Consider the following 21,909-nt stretch of genomic DNA (forward strand, 5'->3'; position numbering starts at 1 on the left):
GTAATAAACATTATGGCAGATTCACTCTGTACAAAGTGTTAACCTAAGTCAGGGTCCCGTCTCCCAGGTTCATGAATGTCCACTAGCTTTGCAACGTATCAACTGCTCCACCACCTTTGTTTGTGGTCCGCTGAGGCACACTTTCCTCATCTTTCCACCATGTGACCTCAACTGAAGCAAAAACTATAGTCTAAGTCTTCAGGCCCTAATATTTTCCAAACCCTCCTTTTGCTTATCTTTTCTTAACCATTTCGCATAAAGGCTTAATATAGGAAAAACTGAGCAGATCACAAACCTGGTACGTCATCACCAGATCCTTAACGTCTGGCCATTACGACTGAGAAAGTTAAGGTCCCTTACTAGTTTGACCTACAAAAGTGACCTCCAAGTTTTAAAAGCCAGAATGCCACCCAACAGGCAGGAGACAGAGCAGGCAGCTGTGGGTGCCGCCGTCTGCAGCCACGCCTCTGTACACACCCCAGCCACCCAGCCCCTGTCCCGCAGATTCCCGCGGGGCCCAGCAGCTGGGGGGCCCGGCCACACGCACAGCAGCTCAAGCGCCTCCGGCGAGCGCTCCGCGGGGTCGGCGGGAGGAAAGCGGGCCGCCTGAGCAGAAGGCAGCACGCTGCAGAGCCGGGGCGGCAGGGGCCCTGGCAGCCGTTGGGTAACGGCACCGCCCGCGACCGCCCCGCCCCACCCGCGCACCGCCCTGCGCCACGTGACTGCAGCCGGGAGCGGGGCGGGCTCCCCGCAGGCGCTTCCATGGCAGCGGCGGGCGCCGGGGGATGAGCGCTTCCGCTTCCGGAGGCCAGACGGTGGCAGGGCCCGGCCGCGCGTAGGCCGCGCCGGGCAGGAGGGGAGGGCGTCATGTGGCTGCCGCCGCTGCTGCTGCCCTGGCTCCTGGCAGGGCTGCTGCTGGCTGCCCGTTGCGGGGAGGCGGTGGCGACGGCCCTTCCCACCCGGAGTGCCACCGCCTCCCCGCGGCCCACGGAGGTCGCCGGCGGGGGCGTCACGCGAAGCACCAGCAGCCGCCTGGCCGAGGTGTCGGCGCCACCCGAGCAGGGCCAGCCCATGACCCAGCGCGCCCTGTCCGTGCTGGTGCTGGCCAGCGCCGCCCTTATCGTCTACTTCGTGATCCGAACCGTGCGGTGAGAGCGGGGGGCGCGTTGGCTGGAGCGCTGCCGTGGGGAGCGGGCGGGCGAAAGGGGAGGCGCTTCTGCCACCTCTAGGCCACCGTGGATAGGCAGCGCGCCGCCGGGGGGCTGGGGCCGGCCCTGCTCCTGCCAGCGCCGCGGTGGGCCCGGCCTGTTGTGTTAGCTGTTGGGGTCCCCTCGGCTCCTGGCTGGGGCCGGCGAGCAGGGCCAGTCTCTGCTGTCTGCGGAGAGCGCCGCCGGCTGAGGCGTCTAGGAAACTCCTGGTGCCGCCTCCTCGCCGCGTATGGGCGGAAAGGTGCTCGGTCGGGCTCTGCTCACAGCAGTGATACCGCTCATCAGTGTCGGGCCTTTCCTGGCTCCCTCCTGTTCTCTTCAAGTGGACTTGTCGCTATTGACATATATCAGTCCACCTGAACTTAATTTTGTACGTTCTATGGGTTATTTTTGTCCCGTTTGCAAACTTCTGTCTTGCCTAGCTATTAAATTTGTCCATTTAAACATTTTTCCGTTGTGCTTTCTTTTTCAGTAAACTTCTCTGTTGTGCTTTCTTAAGAAAAGAGCCCTTAAAAAGCAGTGCCAGTCAACTGCCTTTATGTTTTTCAGGGAAACTATTGACTGCATAACTCTATGTGCTTTTACAGTTAGTTACAGTGTTTGTCACTGTGTTTTGTTGTCCTTGCAGTTTTACTCGCTGTCTCATGCTTAAACAGTGAACTGTTCTGGGCAAGGCCAAAATGTGTGATTATGCATAAAGCACATTCATTATGTAGTGAGTTCTCTGTGTACTTTTCATTGTAGTTAGATATACTGGTGGTTAGTGTGTCCAGTACCTTCACCATTTATTCCAGAAAGGTAGTTGAAAGATGGTAATCTGTGTGGGGCACTTACTAAGACATGCAGTCTGGGTAAACTAGTATATCCTGATTGCTCCATAGCTCTTTACAAATCACTCTTGAGCAGCCTTCAGTCTTATTTTCATTACAATGCATATCTTGATGATACCATATCTTAAAGGAAACGGCATAATCTTTTAAGCAAGTGAAAATGGACCAGAGCACTTCTCAGTGTTCCGGTTCCTCCTAACAGTAGCCTATTGGATTTGGAGTTCTGAATAGTACTATGGAAAGGCCAAATAAATAAAAGCCTCTCATTGCAGGAGCTGGAGAAGGAAATTCTCACCTACTGCCATTATTTTCTGGATGAGTAGCAATTATTTGATATTCTGTTCTTGGCAATAAGAAGGTTGCTGTTCTGCATTTGAAACTGGAGTGCTGTCTTCTGGGTGCTACTGTGAACAAGAAGGTTAAACCTCATTATTCTGTAATTCTGCTCCATCTTTCTGTTGCATCTTGCTTCTGAAATTCAAAATAGATTAAGCATATGCTTTTGAATTTGAACTTTTGGCTGAAATATTTTTGGCAATGGTTGTATAAGAAATTTAAGGTTTAGGTAGTTTCCTTTTGAAAGATTTTCTCAGGAAGAAACCATATGTATTGTTATCAGACATAAAAGTGTCAGGGTTTTTTACAAACTTTGAACTAGGTCACCTGCCTAGTGGATGAAGGGAATGCAGTGGATGTAGTTTTTCTGGATTTTTGTAAGGCTTTTGATACTGTCCCTCACAGCATTCTTTGGACAAGTTGTCCAGCTGTGGGATAAGTGGGTACATGGTGCGCTGGGTGAAGAACTGGCTGAACGGCAGAGCTCAAAGAGTTGTAGTGAATGGGGCTACATCTGGTTGGCGACCGGTTACCACTGGTGTTTCCTCAGGGCTCAATTTTAAGGCCTGTCCTGTTCAATATATTTATCAATGATCTGGATGCAGGAGTTGAACGGCACCATTCGTAAGTTTGCTGATGATACCAAACTGGGAGGTGCTGTTGACTTTCTTGAGGGACAAGAAGCCTTGCAGAGGGATCTAGATAGATTGGAGCATTGGGCAATCATCAATGGCATGAAATTTCACAAGTCCAAATGCTGGACCCCGCACTTGGGACAGTGTAATGTGAGACACAGGTATAAATTGGGAGAGAGGTGGCTGGAGAGCAGCCCTGCAGAAAGAAATCTGGGGGTGCTGGTTGACAGCAGGCTCAATATGAGTCAGCAGTGTGCCCTGGCAGCCAAGAGGGCAAACTGCATCCTGGGGTGCATCAAACACAGCATAAGCAGCCGGTCAAAGAGGTGATTAACCCATTGTATTCAGTGTTGGTGCAGCCTCACTTTGAGTGTTGTGTACAGTTCTGGGCCCCACAATTTCAAACAATGTTATGGTACTTGAAGGCATCCAGAGGAGCGCAACCTAGCTGGTGGAAGGGCTGGAAGGCATGTCCTGTGAGGAGCAGCTAAGGACTCTGGGTTCATCTAGTTTGGAGAAAAGGAGTCTGAGGGGCAACCTCATTGCTCCCTACAGCTTCCTGGGGAGGGGAAGTGGAGAGAGAGGTGCTGATCTCTTCTCCCTGGTATCCAGTGACAGGATGCGTGGGAATTGTTCAAAGCTGCATCAGGGGAGGTTCAGACTTTATGTTAGGAAACATTTCTTTACCAACAGGGTGGTCAAACACTGGAACAGGGTTGCTAGAGAGGTGGTTGATGCCCCATGCCTGTCAGTGCTTAAGAGGCATTTGGACAATGCCCTTCATAACATGCTTTAACTTTTGGTCAGCCCTGAATTGGTCAGGCAGTTGGACTAGATGGTCATTGTAGGTCCCTTCCAACCAAAATATTCTATTCTAACTTAATATATACAAACCTTCAACTTCATTTATTCAGAGGAAAGATCTGTAATTTTAAAATAAAAAAGAATGTTTTTCAAGTTCTGGTAAAGACTTTACCGGGAGAATCGAGCTACTCTGTGATACTTTTAACCAAAGTTTTGCCTAATTTAGGAAAGTAGCAATCTCTTCCTTTATCAATTTTATACATTCTGATAAAGGTATGACTTTTCTGTTTTCAGAGCCATGTGACTTTCTTTGAAGATGGTACCCTGAAAATACATTTTGAAGAAAATCTTGTGCAAGCCGATATAACTTTGCTACTGTGGCTAACACTTAACTTCTCTCCATGTAGGAGATGAATTTTAATTGGGAATGGTTATGGAAACTATAGCAATCTCCCATAGACCTTCTCCAGTAATACTGCTGATGATACAATTTCTCTGTTAGGAAAAAAAAAAATCATTTCTAGCTTTGTATGGGGACTTGTTGTTTGAACCCACTGATTATAAAGGTTGGGCTGCTTGTACCTCTCCTCCTGGTACACTAAGAAGCTTAGTTTGGGAGGTATTGTTGATACTTGCGACGACTGAAATGGACAATCACAGAGTGGCAGAGGCTGTCAGGCAGCTCTGGAGATTGTCTAGTCCAATTTTCTGCTCAGGGCAGGGTTACCTACAGCAGGTCGCTCAGCTCTTGTCCAGTTGAGTTTTGAATATCTCTAATGATGCAGATTCTATAGCCTCTTTGGGCAGCATGGTCCTGTGTCTTACCACTCTCACAGTAAGAAAGTATTTTTTTCTGTTGATGCTGTTACTGTGTTTTAGTTTCCTCCAATCATGTTGGTGAAAAAAGTTTTTATTGCAGTGAAGGCTTAGTCTTTTCTAGAGTCCCTTGGACTGGAGGTCTTGCTTGCACAGGCTTGTTTTGCTGCAATAGCTAATTCTGCCAATTACAATAGAAGTTCTTGGCTTTTATGGATTCTTATTCTGGTATATATCAACTCCTTTTAAAACAGAAGAGTTGTAAAGAATAAAATATGTGGCACCAAGATCATCCAGTGGATCCATCAAGCTAGGAGTAAGAAAACTGAGATGCCTTGTTCAGTCTACCAGTGTAGTTTTATTGCTGTTTTTGCTTCTCAGTTTTGATACTTACATAAAAAAACCTCATGTGTGTGATTGCCCTTCATGATGCATAGAAAGGCTAAAGTTACAATTCATACATCCTTTTGGTTTGTCTCCCTATTACCCTGTCTGGAGAGTTTTGATTTTTTTTTTTTTACTTAAAGTCCATTGCAGATAAAGGTCTTATTCCATGTTTATGTAGGAAGAAGTGCATGCCCTTCGATCTTCAGTCTTTCTGGGGTGGTAGCTTTTCTTCTTTTTAGAGAAAAGTGTGCTACATAGTTTGGCATGCTAAGTAAAACATCCAAAATATGTTTCAGTATGAATTGTATATCATGATTTTAATTTAAAACAAATTTATAGGAAGTTATTTATAAGCCTTTTGGAGGGTGATTACTGAATGTCTTTCACAGGTGTGAAATCTGTAGCTCATGGATGCCTTTCGCAGAAAAAGGCTGTTAGCTTTAAGTACTAACTTTGTGGGAATACTTTTTATAATAGACATAGCTCATAGTTCAGGAAAAATACATTTAGTTAAAAATGTGCATTAATGGAGAATGTGAATTAACTATAGCATATTTTGTAGCACAAGGTATGAGAAAACTTTAGGATGGAACTTTTACAGCACTGGGTCAACTCTGGGACAGATAAAACTTAGTTTGGTTACACAAAGTTACCAAAGTCCTCCATGATATTTTTGATGAGCTGTCAGTGTTTCCCATAACTTATCCACCTACTTGAAAGTGTTCTGTCTTTGGAACTATTGAGCAAGAAAATCTCTGTTTCACTGTTGAGAAGCCATATACTGGCCCGTAAGTAAGACTTGTCTGTAGGTTGAGGTGATGGGACAGCTGCAGTTTCCTTGGCAGATACTTCTCAGAATCCTCCAAAATATTGTGAAGCTTAAGGGTGACAAGTTGGGGAGGTTGGTTTATTGTAGAGTTTACAAACCATAAAAAGCTTCTAGTAGAAAGACACTTTACCTAAAAAGACAGGGTGATTAGCAATTGCTACTTTATTGAACTGATCTTGTTTAAAGTGTTTGTGGCTTGCAGCAAGGGTAGTACCTTACACCTGGACAAATTAGGATAGTGCAATATAACTAGTATGTTCTCCTCTTATATAGGTGGAAGTGACTACAGGGAAATGTCATTTTGTGTTACCATTTCTTGATAGCATTTAGAGACATTTATATGTTAAGCTTGCAGTTTGCAATGAGTATGCCATATGTGATGTGTGTAATCATGATAGAAATTCTCTATATGTATTGTGAGTCCTGTTCAATCTTTTATTAATGTAAGCAATTCTGTTAGACCAGCGCTACTGTTACCGAAATCGGGAATTAAACTCCTTAACACCAATGTAGTATTAAGAAGCAGCCGTTCTTTATTATGGCACCGGATGCACGGGGGATCGTTCCACCTAGTGTGCATACCACAGGTTACGTCAACCAAAGCTTATATTGTCCGATTACATACATATGCATCAAATTTCGCAGAATAATCATGCATATTCATTCTATTTCCCAGAACTAATTATCATATTTGCATGGTCATTACGCATCCGTCCTTGAACTCTGAGGGGCTTCTGTGGGGGTCTCTGGTGGTCCTTGGTGGTCGTACAGGTGTTGACCCCTTTAGTTGACCCCTCCTTCTGGGTATGCGCAGTATCATCTTGCTTATGTAACTTGCTTCCCTTCTTCATGGTACGTGGTCCCTAACAATGGTTTAGCACCCTTATTCCTATTCTAACACAAACCAATTATTCTAACTACCCCTTGACTCATTGTTAAGGTGGGCTGGGGCTGTACTGGGAGCATAGCAGCATGTCCGTACTACTCCTTGTCCTATTGTCTTTGGGCACAGTGGCGTATCCATAGCTATAGATATATAAGCACAACACTGAAGTATTGTCTAGCCCTCTCCTATCTCTATGTTGCTTAGTTACAAAAGAGCAAACTAATCACTTTGGTTACATCTGGTTACATTTTCCCCCTTTGGAAGTTTTGAAATAATCATCATTTCAATACTTCCACTCTTAATCTTTCATATCTCAACATAAGCAGGTGGTTTCTCTCCCAGCTTCCTCACTGAATTGCTACAGAGTAGCTGTAAAATTGCTACAGAGTTCCTAGACATTGTCTGTGTCAACATTTTCTTTAAACATTGATAAACCAAACAAATCATCAAAACAACTATAATCAAAATAATAATTGTCTGTAACCACTCAGTTATCCATCCTTTAAGGGAAGAATCCAAAATGTCCCAAAATTTGGCCTAACCAATTTGTTTGCGTTTGACTCCTTAAACCTTGAGCCTGCTGTGCCACCCTCTTCATATCATCTATTTGTTCATTCAAATCAGCTGTAACATTTGGGATGTGCACACAGCAATCTTGATTTCTGTAAATCCACAATCATCGCTTCAATTCCCCCATGTGTTTCTCTCTGTTTTTCCTCTGCTATTTTTATCATTATTTGTCCGGTAACTAAGTCTTGTCAGGTGGGTGTTACCCACCATCCATGCTCATTTCCTACTGCTCTCAACTATTCTGCCAATAATCTATCCAAGTTACCATACTTTGGTTTTGGGGTTGGAAGTTTTACCTCTTTTACTGGTCCCAGGGCAAGGATGCTTTGCTCTGCCACCTCTCTAGCAGTTTTATCAGCCAATCGGTTGCCCACATTTACCATGGTTTGTCCAAATTTATGTGCTTTACAATGCATTACCGCTACTTCCTTGGGCTGCTGGATGTCCTGGAGGAGTTGGAGAATCTCTTTCTTGTATTTGATGGGAGATCCTTGAGCTGACAACAGTCCTCTTTCCTTCCAGATAGCTCCATGTGCGTGAATCTGCATTCTGGGCTGATGTATTCACAGGGAGGGTTTCAGCTTTCATCACTTGGGTGGTGGTAACTACTGCATACCCCGCCATTCGTTTTCCATCTTGGACAAAACTGCTTCCATCCGTAAACAGCCCCAAATCAGGATTAGGCAACGGTTCATCCTTCAGGTCCTGTCTGCTAGAATATACTTGTTCAATAGTTTGCAAACAATCATGGTGTAAAGACTCACCCATTTCTGAGTTCAACAACATTGCTGGATTCACTGCTGTTGCAGTTTTAAGTTCCACATCGTCCTGTTCCAAGAGTGACCTGGTATTTGAGCATGCATCTCGGGGACAGTCAATGCCTCCCTTTTTGCCCCAAGACAGAAATTACCATATGTGGGACATAAACTGTAATCTTCTGCCCCATGGTTAATTTCCTTGCTTCTTGGATTAAGAGTACAGTTGCTGCCACCGCTTGCAAGCATCCAGGCCATCCCTTGCTGACATTATCCAATTGCTTAGAAAAATACCCAGTGGCCTGTTTCCAGGTTCCTGATTTTTGAGTCAACGCACCCAAAGCAAGATGTTGTTGCTCATGTACAAACAATTCAAAAGGCTTTGCTAAATCTGGGAGTCCTAATGCAGGTACAGACATCAAAGCCTTCTTCAGATTTTTAAAAGCTGTCTGACACTCAGGTGTCCACAACAGGTGATTCTCCTGGGATCCTTCAAAGCTTCTTAAAGAGGTCTTACTAACAATCCATAACTGAGGACCCACAGTTGACACCACCCGACCATACCCAAAAATGTCCGCAATTCCCGTATTGTTCTAGGTTCTGGAATTTGACAAATTGCTTCCTGCCTGCCTGCTCCCAATCTTCTTTGTTCTTGTGAAATTTCAAAGCCTAAGTATATCACAGTCTCTTTCCCAGTCTGGGCCTTGCTTTTTGATACTTGGTATGCTGCTTGTCCCAAAAAATTCAACAGGCTGATGGTCGCTTGTAAACAGTCTTCATGAGTCTCTGCTGCTATCAAGATGTCATCTACATACTGCAATATTATTCTTCTGAATTCTCTTTTTCCACACTTCCAATTCCTTTGCGAACTGATTACCAAATATTATAGGACTACTTTTGAACCCTTGAGGTAGCACCATCCAGGTGAGTTGTGTCTTGCATCCGGTGGTGGGGCTTTCCCATTCAAAGGCAAATATGCCTGGCTATCTTTGTCTAGAGGTATGCAGAAGAAAGCATCCTTGAGATCAAGTACAGTAAACCACTTAGGTTTTTCTTTTAAGGATGTCAGCAAGGTATATGGGTTAGCTACTACCAGGTGAATGTCTTGAACAATCTGATGCATGGCTCTTAAATCTTGAACTAACCTATATTCCTTGCCATTCTGCTTTTTCACTGGCAGTATTGGGGTATTATATTATGATTCACACTCCATCAATAATCCATAATTAAAAAATTTTGTTATTAATTCTTCCAGCCCCTTTCTAGCTTCCCGCTTAATAGGATCCTGGTTTTGTCTTACCGGTTTACTTCCAGATTTTAGAACAACTTTTACTCGTTCCGCCAATTTAGACCGACCTGGGATTCCGCTAGCCCATACCAAGGGTGTTACTGCATCCTCCACTTCTGCAGGAATTTCTTCCTTTGGTTTTGGTGTGTTCTGTAACATAAAAATTCTTGCTTCCATGACTTTTGACTCAGGTATTAACAGCTGTGTCTCTCCATTTTTAAAAATTATTTGTGCATTCAAGTTACTCCATATATCTCTTCCTAACAAAGATGATGGACATTCTGGCATATACAAAAATTGATGAGTTACCCATTGCTTTCCCAATTTGAATTTCAAAGGTTGTAAAAATGGCCGATTTTCCTTCCACCCTGTCACCCCAACAACACTTATCCTTTTGTGACTAAAGCCCCCTTTACATATATATAATACTGAATACGTTGCCCCTGTATCAACTAAAAATTCTCCTTCATCATTCCCCAGCATTAAAACAGCAAACAAAACAGCATTAATTGCAAGATGGTATTATACCTCAATGTAGTGTTCTTTGGCCATTTTTCCCCACTATCCAAAGTATACAGTGGCCACCAATGATTGCAATATTCAATCAACTGTTTCCAAGTTAGTGGATCTCCTCCTAGATTTTTCCAGTGCCTTAATATACAGTCTAGAGGGGATGTTCTCAGGATCCCCCCTTCCAGAGATTGCTGACTTCCCGTTATAAAATAATACAACAATACAAAAACATAGAAACTGTATCTGAACACACAGCAAATCTGTAGTTCCAATATCCAGACCAAAATTCAAAGACTGATACAACAACACAAAACCATAAAAACTATATCAGAATGCATAACAAATCTGTAGGTCCAATATCCAGACCAAAATTCAAAGACCAATAGCCAGTTGTGGACTCTAACCCCTTAAGTGGGACTCGAACCCACAACCTAATAGGGGACTCTAACCCCTTTGGGGACTCTTAACCCTGACCCTCTAGCCAGAGCTCCACAGGCTTTTGCCTAGCAGAGGTTAGCTACCTTAGGTACCTTTTTTTAGCCCAATGCTGTGTAGCTTTTGCTGCACCTTACAGGCAGGCAACCAACCCTTGTTACTGGTATACTCAGAAAGAATGCCTTATTACCTTATTCCAGGGGATCTTGCTCAGAATTCTTCGGTCCAGGGAATGGAGGTTCTCCCCGAGAATCCCTCGGTGCCGTCTGGAGGTCCTGCAATCCCTCGGATCCATCGAAATTCAGAAGCAGGGTTCCATCTGGGTCGCCAAAACTGTCACCAAAATCGGGAATCAAACTCCTTAACACCAATGCAGTATTAAGAAGCAGGCATTCTTTATTACGGCGCCGGATGCATGGGGGATCGTTCCACCTAGTGTGCATACCGCAGGTTACGTCAACCAAAGCTTATATTGTCCGATTACATACATATGCATCAAATTTCGCAGAATAATCATGCATATTCATTCTGTTTCCCAGAACTAATTATCATATTTGCATGGTCATTACGCATCCGTCCTTGAACTCCGAGGGGCTTCCGTGGGGGTCTCTGGTGGTCCTTGGTGGTCGTACAGGTGTTGACCCCTTTAGTTGACCCCTTCTTCTGGGCATGTGCAATATCATCTTGTTTATGTAACTTGCTTCCCTTCTTCATGGTGCATGGTCCCTAACAATGGTTTGGCACCCTTATTCCTATTCTAACACAAACCAATTATTCTAACTACCCCTTGACTCATTGTTAAGGTGGGCTGGGGCTGTACTGGGAGCATAGCAGCATGTCCGTACTACTCCTTGTCCTATTGTCTTTAGGCATAGTGGTGTATCCATAGCCACAGATATATAAGCACAACATTGAAGTATTGTCTAGCCCGCTCCTATCTCTATGTTGCTTAGTTACAAAAGAGCAAACTAATCACTTTAGTTACGTCTGGTTACACTACTGTATTTGTTAGTCCTCTTTTAAGAAAAGGTATTGCTGATTATGCTCCTAGAGTGGGACTTTGCTCATGACACTAACACAGTATGGATTTATCCGAGCCTTTTAAATTTAATTTGAGTTTCTTGAATTTGCATGAAATGGAATCATGTAACATTAGAATGAGGAAATCTTGAACTTTTGGAAAGCATTTACAGCTGTGATGAATAGAACTAGCTTCTCTGTGTGATTATTAGCATTGAAAAGCCATCTCGTTCAACAAGAAAACCAAAAATCTATTTTCTTTTCATTTGGCTAGATTTTTCTCTAGTGCATGTAGTGTTTTTTTTCTCTCTGGTACAGTCTAAGGACAGAGTAGGTTGTTTCAGGCTACATTTACATCTCCTTTGTTCAGGATTTCTGTAAAAGAAGGTGAATGTTATTTGGAGGCTGCTGAAGTTACATCAGCTTATAATCAGCCATTATTCTGCAAATCCTACAATGCTATGTTCTACAGGGAAAACACATGGAAAGGTCCTTGGAAAATATATTTTATGCTAAATTAATGTTCCTGGTGGACTTAAGGACAAGTATTGCTGTGACCCTTTTACTTGGTATCAGATTCAGGTAAGAATTGTGTTTGAACTGTCTTTTTGCTTGAAAGAAGTTTGCCTCTTCTAAGTGAAGTAGTATTTGACACTGAAAGTACCACAGTTTATGAAGATATACCCTATCAATGTGTTGATAGGCAAAACTAAATGAATGAGTGGTGAAGATTCTGTATAAAAATGAAAATTCTTTCATGTGAATGTACCTTGCCCTGTTGCTTTTTGCTTTTTAGTGATTCTTTCTGCCAGTGTTTGGTGCAGACATGTTCAGAAGACGTTTGTATTTGATACACCAGATGAGCATTCAAAAAACTTATGGATATGTAACTGAGAATACCTTTTTGTACAAGGAAGTTCTGGGATCTAAGCTAACATTTAACTGCCTGAGATGACTGAGATTTTGAGATTTCTGTCAGCACTCAGTTTTGGAATTGTATCTCCCCCTCAAAAGGAGGTCACATGTTATGTAGTGACTATTTTTTACCTCACTCTGGGGGTGTGTGTGGGGTTTTTTTGTTTTGTTTTGGTTGGTTGGTTGTGGTTTTTTTTTTTTTAACTCCTCCGCCCTCCCAGGTCCCTTGCAGTTTTAGGTTTCTTAGTCACTGGATGTTCCTTAAACTTGACCTGTTGTTTTGCTTCAATTCTCATTTTCTTAACATACTTCCTGCCTTTTTTTTTTTTTTTTTACACCAATATTTCTTAGTTTTCTCTTATTTAGCTCTCCTCTTGGTTTAACAGTCTATTATCTATGCTGTCTCTGATGTTAGTCAGATAATATCTGTTCATATTTGCTTGTGGATTCCTCTACTGCTATTAGCTGTATTTGAGGGAGGATTGGGACTGAGCATGTAGAAATATAGCATTAACTTTTTATGTACTTTTAAATCCATTTTCATAACTTTATCTTACTAGATCCCAAGGTCTTCCTAGTAACTACAAAGATAAAAATTATCCCTGTTAAGTTCATGAGAGGGATAGAGAGTGCTACTGACTTCAGTGAAATTGGGTTTTTGTCCTAGGGCCACAGGGTAAACAGTCACAGGGTAAAAAGTTTTAAGTTAGTTTTTGTTAACACTCATGACACTGTTCTAGTCTCATCGTTATGACCATACATGTATGTTGCATAAGCATCTCCACTATTCTTTCAGCTTGGGTCTTTTCACTAATCTGTATACAGAGAGAGTTTTCCTGTCACAAGTAATTCTTTTATCCCTTTTTCAACAGCATTTGTTTGAATCTAGAAATTTGTGCCAGGTTTGTGATAAAATTTTTTTGCATTATCTGCAATCCGGACATTTGCTATGACTGTCTTAGGTTATTCTCAACTCACAGTAGTGACTCACTTTCCTTTTTACCCTATTAAGTAAAAAAAGTAAAGGGTATAGTGAGATTGACAGAAATATTGACTATACAAATAGCATGAACTGGCTGTCCTTCATTTCCCATTTTATTTGTGTTCAACATAATTTCTAGTCTGTTAGAATATCCAGGAGTGCTTGTCCTAGTCAATTGGTTAGCTTCTACTTTAGTAAAAACAAAACAAAATACACAGTGTGTATGAAGCAACCATATTTTTCATCACGCTTTCATCTTAAAGTTTTAGAATTTTCTTCTCCTTGGTGCTTTGAAGTATACAACTTCTTTCTATGTTAAGGACTAAAGGCCAGATGAAATGAAGGAAGAAAAGAGAAGCAACTTTGTCTTGAACTGAAAGGTGAAATTTGAATTTTTGTTATTAGCCTTAGCTTTAAACAATAAAGTTAGGTACTTTAGTTTGTGCTAAAGCATTTAAATGCCTGTCACAACAGTTGCTGCTGTTTCAAATCGTACTTGAGAGTGGAGGAAATGATCATGCTGATCATTTCTTTTTATAATATCAGAATTTGGAGCACTTTAAAGAAAGCTATGTGTTTTATACCCTTCCCTCCTTACATTTTCTTCTTGGTTCCAAAAAGAGGTCTGATTCACTGGAGTATAGTCTAAACCAAGACTGGATGCTGCTGTGTGTTCTTTCAAAGTTGCCCTGGTGTGAATGCTTTTCCGAGGTGAATGCTTTTCCAAGTTGCATATTAAAAAAAATTCTTTAAGCACCTCAGAGTTCAGGACAGAATCTGAAGCTGCGAGTCTTAATATCTTATTTGATATCTCTTACAAAGTGGTTAAAGTGGTGCCTTAGTGTGAGACAGAGAGGTGATTTTGCACAGTATAATAGTAGTATATTATACATAGTATGATAGTACATACTATAGTAGTATAATATGTTATACATGAATAATCTCTTTGATTATTAGCTCTGAAATATCCAGTATTGAAGTTCCTGAATGTTGTAAACACCTTTCCTTGGCACCTAGCTTGGGTTTGTAAATTCTGGAATTTCTAAAAGGAAGGGCTGCTATCACCTTTGAGTTTAGCACTAAATGCCTAGAAAGCAGATTTTTTTTAAGTCCAGTAGCTTTCATGTAGCTGCTCTTTGGTAGTATACAGTAGCTGAAAGTGACTCTGTCAGCATTTTGTAAACAGATGCCTTTGCATAGTATTTGCTGAGTGGCTAGTGATCTGAGTTCCTGGTCCTCAGACAATTGAGCAAGGCATATTCGATGCCTATAGGAGTAGTTCTGCAAAGCCAAACAGAATGGTTCAGTGTGTGTGGGGCTTATGTGGGACCCAGGCCCACGCAGAGAAGCCTGGAAAGTGGAAGAGAAGCATGGAAAGTGAGAAAAGCAAAGAGTCTGTTCATCTGCGATAAGCACTGTGCCTTAATCCTGAAATGTGAATCACTGCCTCTTCTGTGTTTTGTGAAGCATACAAGACATTGACTCTGCAAGTTCTCTCTTATTCCGAAGTGTAATTATAAACAATGCTTTTAACTTGATAGCTATAAAATACTTCACAAATTATAATAAAAGGTTTCCATGTCACCCATGACTTGTGTTACAGCTCTGCTATAGCTTTGTTGAGTTTCTCTCTGATTTGATCTGCTGTTCCATAGAGACGTATAAAACACATAGAGAATAGACAATTCAAGACAATTTTTTTATCATTATATGATCTGCTAGAAGTATGCTTTTGCATGTATTTTTACCTGGCTCTTGCATTTAGCTACTAAGTGCCTGTATAGACTTTTTGTATTCACTACAGTAATTCTGTACAAAAGGACAGGTGATACTCTTGTTGGCCTTAATAATTTCTTGTAAACTCTTGACACTTAGAATTGTCTGACCTCTGAATTTTGTAGAGCTAAGTGTGTACATTTTACATGTAGTAAGTTTTTTAAAATTTATGATAGTATCGATATAGCTGTATTTTAAGGGATAGTTTTCTTACGTTGTTGGAATAGAAAGTAGAGAATAATGTATAGAACTTAAATGTTTTAAAATACATTTCAGGCTGAGAAGGCAAAACAGAAAAACCCGAAGATACGGAGTTTTGGATACAAACATAGAAAACATGGAGCTGACCCCATTAGAGCAAGATGATGATGAGGACGATACAACACTATTTGATGCCAATCATCCTCGAAGGTTTGTATATAGAAGCTGAATGTACTTCTAGCAAGAGAAGTGAAGGAGTATGGATGATAAGCAGTTTCACTGAGAAAGCTCACTGCTGTGTTTCATATGTATGTAGTTGGAGAAGGGATGTCAAGATCACTTGAATTTTAAATGGGCAAGAATTTAGTGGGCAAGAAGATAAACACCATTTGTCTTCAGCATGTGAGTTCCAGAGAAATGGAGAGGAAGGTAGGATATTTTTGTTACAAATACAGTGTCATTATTGAAGCTTTTCTTAAAGTTGACAACTAGCTTTTACCTTTCTCTTCCTGCACCCCCCCCATTCCCCCTCACCCCCCCAGTTTTGGAGGCTCCTCAGTTTTTCCTATGTATTCTCTCCTATGAGTTCTGTTTCTAGCAGCTTCATTCTGCTTTCTCATTGCTAAAGTAGTCAGCAGTTAGTTAATGATGATCCTGCACCAAATTTTAGATTTCGTGCTGCTGCATAGAAAGGTTCATATTCTTAAGTCACTCTCTGAAACTATGTAGATACACAAAAATTTTGTTATATTTCCTTATTGTCCTTACACTTAAGCATTATGATACATTCAAACTTAAACTTATGCAATTCAAACTTAAAAAAAAGTTTTTCTTATTGAGTAATGCTATCACACTGCACATGCAAAGACTTAGTAAAAAATTTGTTAGAATTGTCATAGTGAGGACTACTGTCAAGTATCAGAAGAGATAAAATGATGAATTCTGCCAGTCACAGCAAGTAATTTATTCAATACTATCTAGTGTGAAACTGAATTAGTCTCAAGCAAAACAATCCAAGAAATACAATACATGATATCTCACATTAATTAAAAGTAGTGGAGTAGTAAGTCAGATGTTCTGCTGTTTGTTAGGATGCAACTTTGGATGCAGTTCTGGAACTTGAAGTGAAAGGTTCAGTCATTCTTAACTTTGTCTCCTTAGGGGGAATCTTTCAGATTAAATTTTTTTCATAAGTCAAAGTTGCTCTTTCCTTTTTTTCCCCCCAAACATTAGAAGAAACTAGTTGGAATATATCCACTTACTACTCCTCTGTATTAGAGTCATGTGGCACTTACAGTTATCCTATGCTACTAGTCTTGCTCCAGTATAAATTATGCCTATTAGGTAATTGTTACATTGTTACAGGTATTCCCTCATGTCTTTCCTAGATTTTTTAAGTTCTCTTGTAACTCAGCATGCTTACTAGACTTTGAGGTGTTTGATGACCAGTTAACATGATACTTCCTCATAAATGTGTATTTACAGGAGTATCAAGTAACCTTTTTACTAGGAACAAACATGATAATATGGCTAGTCCTCATTAACAAACAGTATTATACAATTAACAACAGTATTGTTGTACTCATGTTATAGAGGTTACTTCATACTCTTATATGCTTATTTGGAGATTAAGCATGGTTCTATTTGTTGTTAAGCTTCAAGGAGCTAATTATGTCTTGAGCAGTATTGTGTCTAAAGGGACTATACTATTAATATGTTAAATAGGTGTATGCACTGTGTCTTCTAGTGCAGAGGAGGCTGTGTAATAAGTTGTATTGAAATATATGTGTCTTATTCATGTAGATAGGTGTTGTTATTTTTTTAACTGCTCATAATAACTTCCAATTTACCTATTTTGGAAATTTGGAGGAGATTATATTAAACTTTCCAGACACTGAAATGGCAGCATGTATCTTTTAACCCTACTCTTTTACTTTAGTAGCTTACTGTCTAAATTTAATTCACACTCTACAGATAAATCTGAAATTCCTAGCTTGAGCCTTACTGTATATTAAGATAAACAAGATTGTATTTTTGAAGTCTGAAGCTACAAAACCACCCCAAACTGTCGAAGTGATTGTGTCTGTTTCTTTAAACTTCTTTGCGTACCTTAAAATAGGAGCAATGAAAACCCTAGAGGGAAAGTTCACTAAAATAGTATCATAGGTTTTCAGAGGGCAGATTTCTGATTTTTTTTTTCCCCTGTATGTTTCTAAACACTTCAGTTTGAGAGAGAAAAAATTTTCATTCAAGTATTTTATTGTAGAAGTACCTAATATGCATAGTAATTTTAAATTGTTACAAATCCATTTTGCAATCATAGTCTTGCAGCTGCTTATGGAGTAACCAATGTATGTAAAGCAGATACTGTTCTTAGCTGGTTTATATACTTCAGTTATTTCATTCTTGGGTATTTCATTCTTGTCCCTGACAAGATGTATAAGGACAAAACAAAAATGAAAAAACAAGGTAGTATGGTTTAGACTGAGGTCCTTATTTTTATTTTATTTTTCCCTTTTTGCCACACAAACATGCTGGGGTGATGCTGGGTTGTACATATGCTTGTTAACTGCCTATCAATCTAAAGAGACAAACCTGAGAACTTTTGAAATCTAAATAGGGCTGTACCAGGGTTCCTATATATTTCTATCATGGTTATTCAATCAGGTAGAGCATATTCTATTCATTCCTCTTCAAAATTTATCTTGGAAACTCATACTCAATGAAGTGGTTGTCTTAGGGATTGCCCTGCCTCTGGTCCCAATATGGATTTTATCAAATTATGTCCTAAATTAATGTTTTTGCCACTGTATGGTTCTGTGATTGAAATTAATTTTGTTTATGATTAAGAAATTAACTTGCATTAAAGCAAACTCTTTGTAACTATAGACAGCAGGCTTTGAACTGCACTTGTCCTTAACCGTGGTAACTACAACAAAATTCACATTATTAGTGTTGTAGTTGGAAAAAAAACCCCAAAACAAGCACACCAAAAAACCCCTGTCCTAATTTCCAAATATTCAGCCCCTCTTTAAATTAATGTACTGCAGCAAATCATCATTTAGTTTAGCTATACCAGGCAATTTGGAAGTATTTGAAAGTAGGTTACTGATCCAGACCATTTTAAAAATAGTCCTTTGCATGACATATGGTACAAACAGTTTGAATACATTAGTAGTGTTTCATTTAGCTGATGGCATACCTATTGTAAGATAAATCAAGTGTTTATTTTAATAGATACAGTTCCTCACACACTGTGGTATCTTGTTGATGAAAGAACTTCTGCTAGATAAGTAGTATATCATTTTAAAAGCATCAGCTTCAGCTGGAAAACCAATACCAGATGTTTTGATCCAAGTCCAAAGAGCCCAGTAAATGTGGAGAGAGAAGTGGCGTGTAATGTTTGAACATGTCATAGTCTGGAGTAAATACACAGAGTGATGTAACTTGTGGTGTAGGCATACCTTTATTTCTGCCCTATGGGGCTGCAAAATGACCTCAAATTCCATGTTTGCTCACAGAAGAGATGATAATGTCAACCTCTCAGTCAAACTGCAAGAAAAGTATTGTATTGGAGTAACAGTGATCTAACCAAACTTAATTTCAACACGTTTCTGTTAACTTGCTGAGGAAAACTGACTAAACAGATCAGAAGTAATACCTTCAGAAGAGAATAACTATAGATAATAAAGGAAGATGTTACTATTGTTTCAGGATAGCTCAGAAAGTGCTTAAATTGTCAAAATCATTATATTGATATTGGGAGCTTGAGAAAACAAGGGCTCCAGTTATGTTTAGTCAATAATATGAATATACTCCGTTTGTGTATATTGAGAGCTTGCTGTGTTCTCCTTTATGGGGAGAAGCTCTCAATTTTAAGTTACTTTTCATCTTGAAACAGTGTTTGTGTATAGGAGGAAAACAGTCCTGAACAATGTGAATGAATCTCTGTAGAACAGCTTGATAAAATGCTGTCTAAACTTTGCAAAGCAACAGCATTGCTGGGAGGGAAGTTGAAAACTGATGTAGAGTACCAAAAAAAAAAAAAACCCGTAATTTGGAATGTCCTTTTTTCAGTTAATTTCTTTCCCCTTGTTTCAACTAAGTTTTTTGCATCTGCATTGAAGCTTAGTACTATCAGTCTTCATATCACTGCTTAACCAAGAATGAGTGAAGGGAGTACAAAATGCATAAGTAATCAAAGATTCACTGAGGACAACTTGATGATAATGATACTCAGATATTCTCAGGAGATGTCATTACACTTTATCCTGACATTTGCAGTAATTCAGTGGTATGGTTGGTTTGTTTTTTTTAAGGTAGCATAAATATGCAGTCAGGCTTGGAGCAACTAATTACGGAACAAGGAAGGGGGGCTTTTAATGTCTTTTGAGTTTAGCCCTTTAAGTAAATCACAGTTGCAGTTTTGCTTAACTATAGTCAACAATCAGCTTATTCAGTTCATAAGTTTCTTACCCTCATAACTCATAATGGAAGGCACTAAAAAACTGAACTCTGTTACAGGAAATTCTAATCTACATGTTTTGGTGGGTTCATATACATTTGTTATGGACAACAAATTATATAAGTATTGTTTTATATAGAAAATAGTTGTCTCTTTTCCTTCTTTCTTTATGACCTTTTAATAGACTGCAGTAGTATCCACTCTGCTTTCATTTTTCTTGACTAAAACAATTGAGCTTTTTTTAAAGTAATACCCTACAGCACAGTATGCATATGTTAGAAATCCCTATTGGCTTGTTTAAGGTTAGCTGGTAAGTCTATTTGACTCTTTCCAAGGCTAGGGAGAGAAGCTTCTTTCCTAAAATCAGCACAGCAGTGTTAGTATACTGGTGTGCTGATACAGTTATTACTTTGAGTGTTGTTGCTGTCTTCTTTCAGAGCTATATGGAAAAAAAGTCTACAGTGTCTTCTGTTGTAACATAAATGCAATTTAAGTGTACTCCCACTGTCACCATTACCCATGTAGCTAGTCTCTGTGCCTCTTCAGTTTGGGGCCTCTTACCTGAATGGGATGTTTCAGCCATTTTATTCAACAGCATACTATTACATGTCAAAGTTTGAAATACTAACCTTTGGTTTCTCACCATGCAACTTTGCCTATATGTCAACCTGAGGTACAGTATCCTCATATCACATCTTTGTTTTTCAAAGGTATATCACACTAATAGTTTACAATCCTCATTAAATCACTTTACACATACACTACTTGCTGTACTGCAAGGCACAAGGAAAAGCAGTTATTCTAGATAGCATTCCAGTTATGGAATGCTACCAAGAGTTACCAAAGTTTGAATAGGAACTCAGGAGCCTTGGAAGTTTAAAAATATGTCCAACATGGTAAAAACCCAGTTTTTTTGTAAGTTACCTGTCTCTCTGTTTGGGAGGTTTAAATGAGTGGACTTTTATGGCAGTTTGCTTCACAGTAATATGGTAACTATGAGTTTTTACAGGCAAATTTAATAATAAAATGTTAACATCTCTCTGGGTTTTTTCATAATGTTTGGTCTTCAAAAATGTAGGGTAAAGTTCCCCTTGAAACAGGGCATTTCAGATTAATGCATCTGTTTCTTCTGTTGTAGAGAAGTACGTGCCTTTCAGTGAAAGAACTTAATCTTAGAACCAGAGAAGGAGACTGCTTCATGGGAGGAGTAAGAAGCAAGAGGGTATGCGAGTTGGGGGGACTAATTTAATTTGTGTATATTATGGCATCCTTAATTTGTTGCAATAAATACTGTACCAATTTGTTGTACCTTTTTGTATATAGAGGATTCTAAATGTAAAGCCTATGGAGAGAGAGTGCACTAACATGAAAACCTATTTGGAAGGGAAGTTACTTTTAAAACAGGGTAATTTTGCTTGTTACAAATCTTGTATGCCATAAGTGTGGTATACACTTTCTCTACAGTAATCTGGAATGTTAACAAATTTTTTTGCTGATATTAAATTGTAAGTGAACATAGCCTCTCTGGACTCCTCAGAATCATTAGAACATGGTTTTAGTTGAGATGCTTTATCCTTTACAAATAAAAAGCCAAACTACTGCCTTTTGCGTTGAGACTTTTTTTAAACTGAATTAACATGTTTTATGTAAACTTTAGCGAACAAATAAAACCTGTTTACAGTGTTCCTAGCATTTAGCCTGATACTTTAACACTTTATAGATTTTAAGGATATTAATATGATGTCATAAAACACATTACTGCAACATCTTTTCGCTGTGAAAACTACTGATTACAACTATTGAGTCAGGTTTTTTGTGAGGTCTATCTTGAACTTGTGTGAACAGATGTTGCTCACCAACTTTAGGGTGCTGCTGGTGTAGTCCACGCGGTGTCAGTGTTCAGACCTATGGTGAAGCAGAGATAAGCCTTTGGGTAGCCTTGTTTACTTTTGTACTCTTTCAACAATCTAGGTCAAATACTAAATTTGCTGTAACTCTAAAATGAAAAAGTGACATCAAAAGCAGCTGTTACTATGAAATATGTGGTAGTATTCACATGAATGTAGTTGGCATCCAGTAGTTAAATTTATTTTTAAGTGGTGCCATAAAAATTAATAGAACAAGCTTTAAGACCTGGAAGACCTAACTGTTTAAAAGTGTTGCATTTCCCACAGGGATCTTGATAATGCAGACAAAATGTTCAAATTCCGGTTCATTAAAATTACCATGTAAATTTATTGCTAATTCTATATATATCT

General features: G+C 39.8%; 1 protein-coding gene across 2 annotated transcripts; it reads left to right on the plus strand.

Annotated features, from left to right (window-relative positions):
- The first annotated feature begins 781 nt into the window (after positions 1-781).
- On the plus strand, positions 782-21,251 carry FAM174A (family with sequence similarity 174 member A). 2 transcript variants are annotated; one of them, XR_012779034.1, is made up of 4 exons: positions 782-1,148; positions 15,262-15,396; positions 15,503-15,615; positions 20,790-21,251. XR_012779034.1 is itself a non-coding variant. In XM_075527414.1 (3 exons), the coding sequence occupies exons 1-3, from the start codon at positions 868-870 to the stop codon at positions 20,809-20,811; spliced, it is 438 nt and encodes a 145-aa protein (XP_075383529.1). In that variant the 5' UTR covers positions 784-867; the 3' UTR covers positions 20,812-21,251. The 2 variants fall into 2 exon arrangements, 1 of the variants encoding a protein (XP_075383529.1); XM_075527414.1 differs by lacking the exon at positions 15,503-15,615 and having other exon boundaries at positions 784-1,148.
- Positions 21,252-21,909: the final 658 nt, after the last annotated feature.

Source organism: Mycteria americana, chromosome Z (assembly GCF_035582795.1).
Source record: "Mycteria americana isolate JAX WOST 10 ecotype Jacksonville Zoo and Gardens chromosome Z, USCA_MyAme_1.0, whole genome shotgun sequence".
In the NCBI taxonomy this organism is placed as follows: domain Eukaryota; kingdom Metazoa; phylum Chordata; class Aves; order Ciconiiformes; family Ciconiidae; genus Mycteria; species Mycteria americana.

Bases quoted from the DNA above. Each gene is read 5' to 3' on its own strand.
- FAM174A (XM_075527414.1), top strand. From the start codon at position 868: ATGTGGCTGCCGCCGCTGCTGCTGCCCTGGCTCCTGGCAGGGCTGCTG. The intron at 1,149-15,261 runs GTGAGAGCGGGG...AATACATTTCAG, and splicing joins TTCGTGATCCGAACCGTGCG to GCTGAGAAGGCAAAACAGAA. The intron at 15,397-20,789 runs GTTTGTATATAG...CTTCTGTTGTAG, and splicing joins GATGCCAATCATCCTCGAAG to AGAAGTACGTGCCTTTCAGT.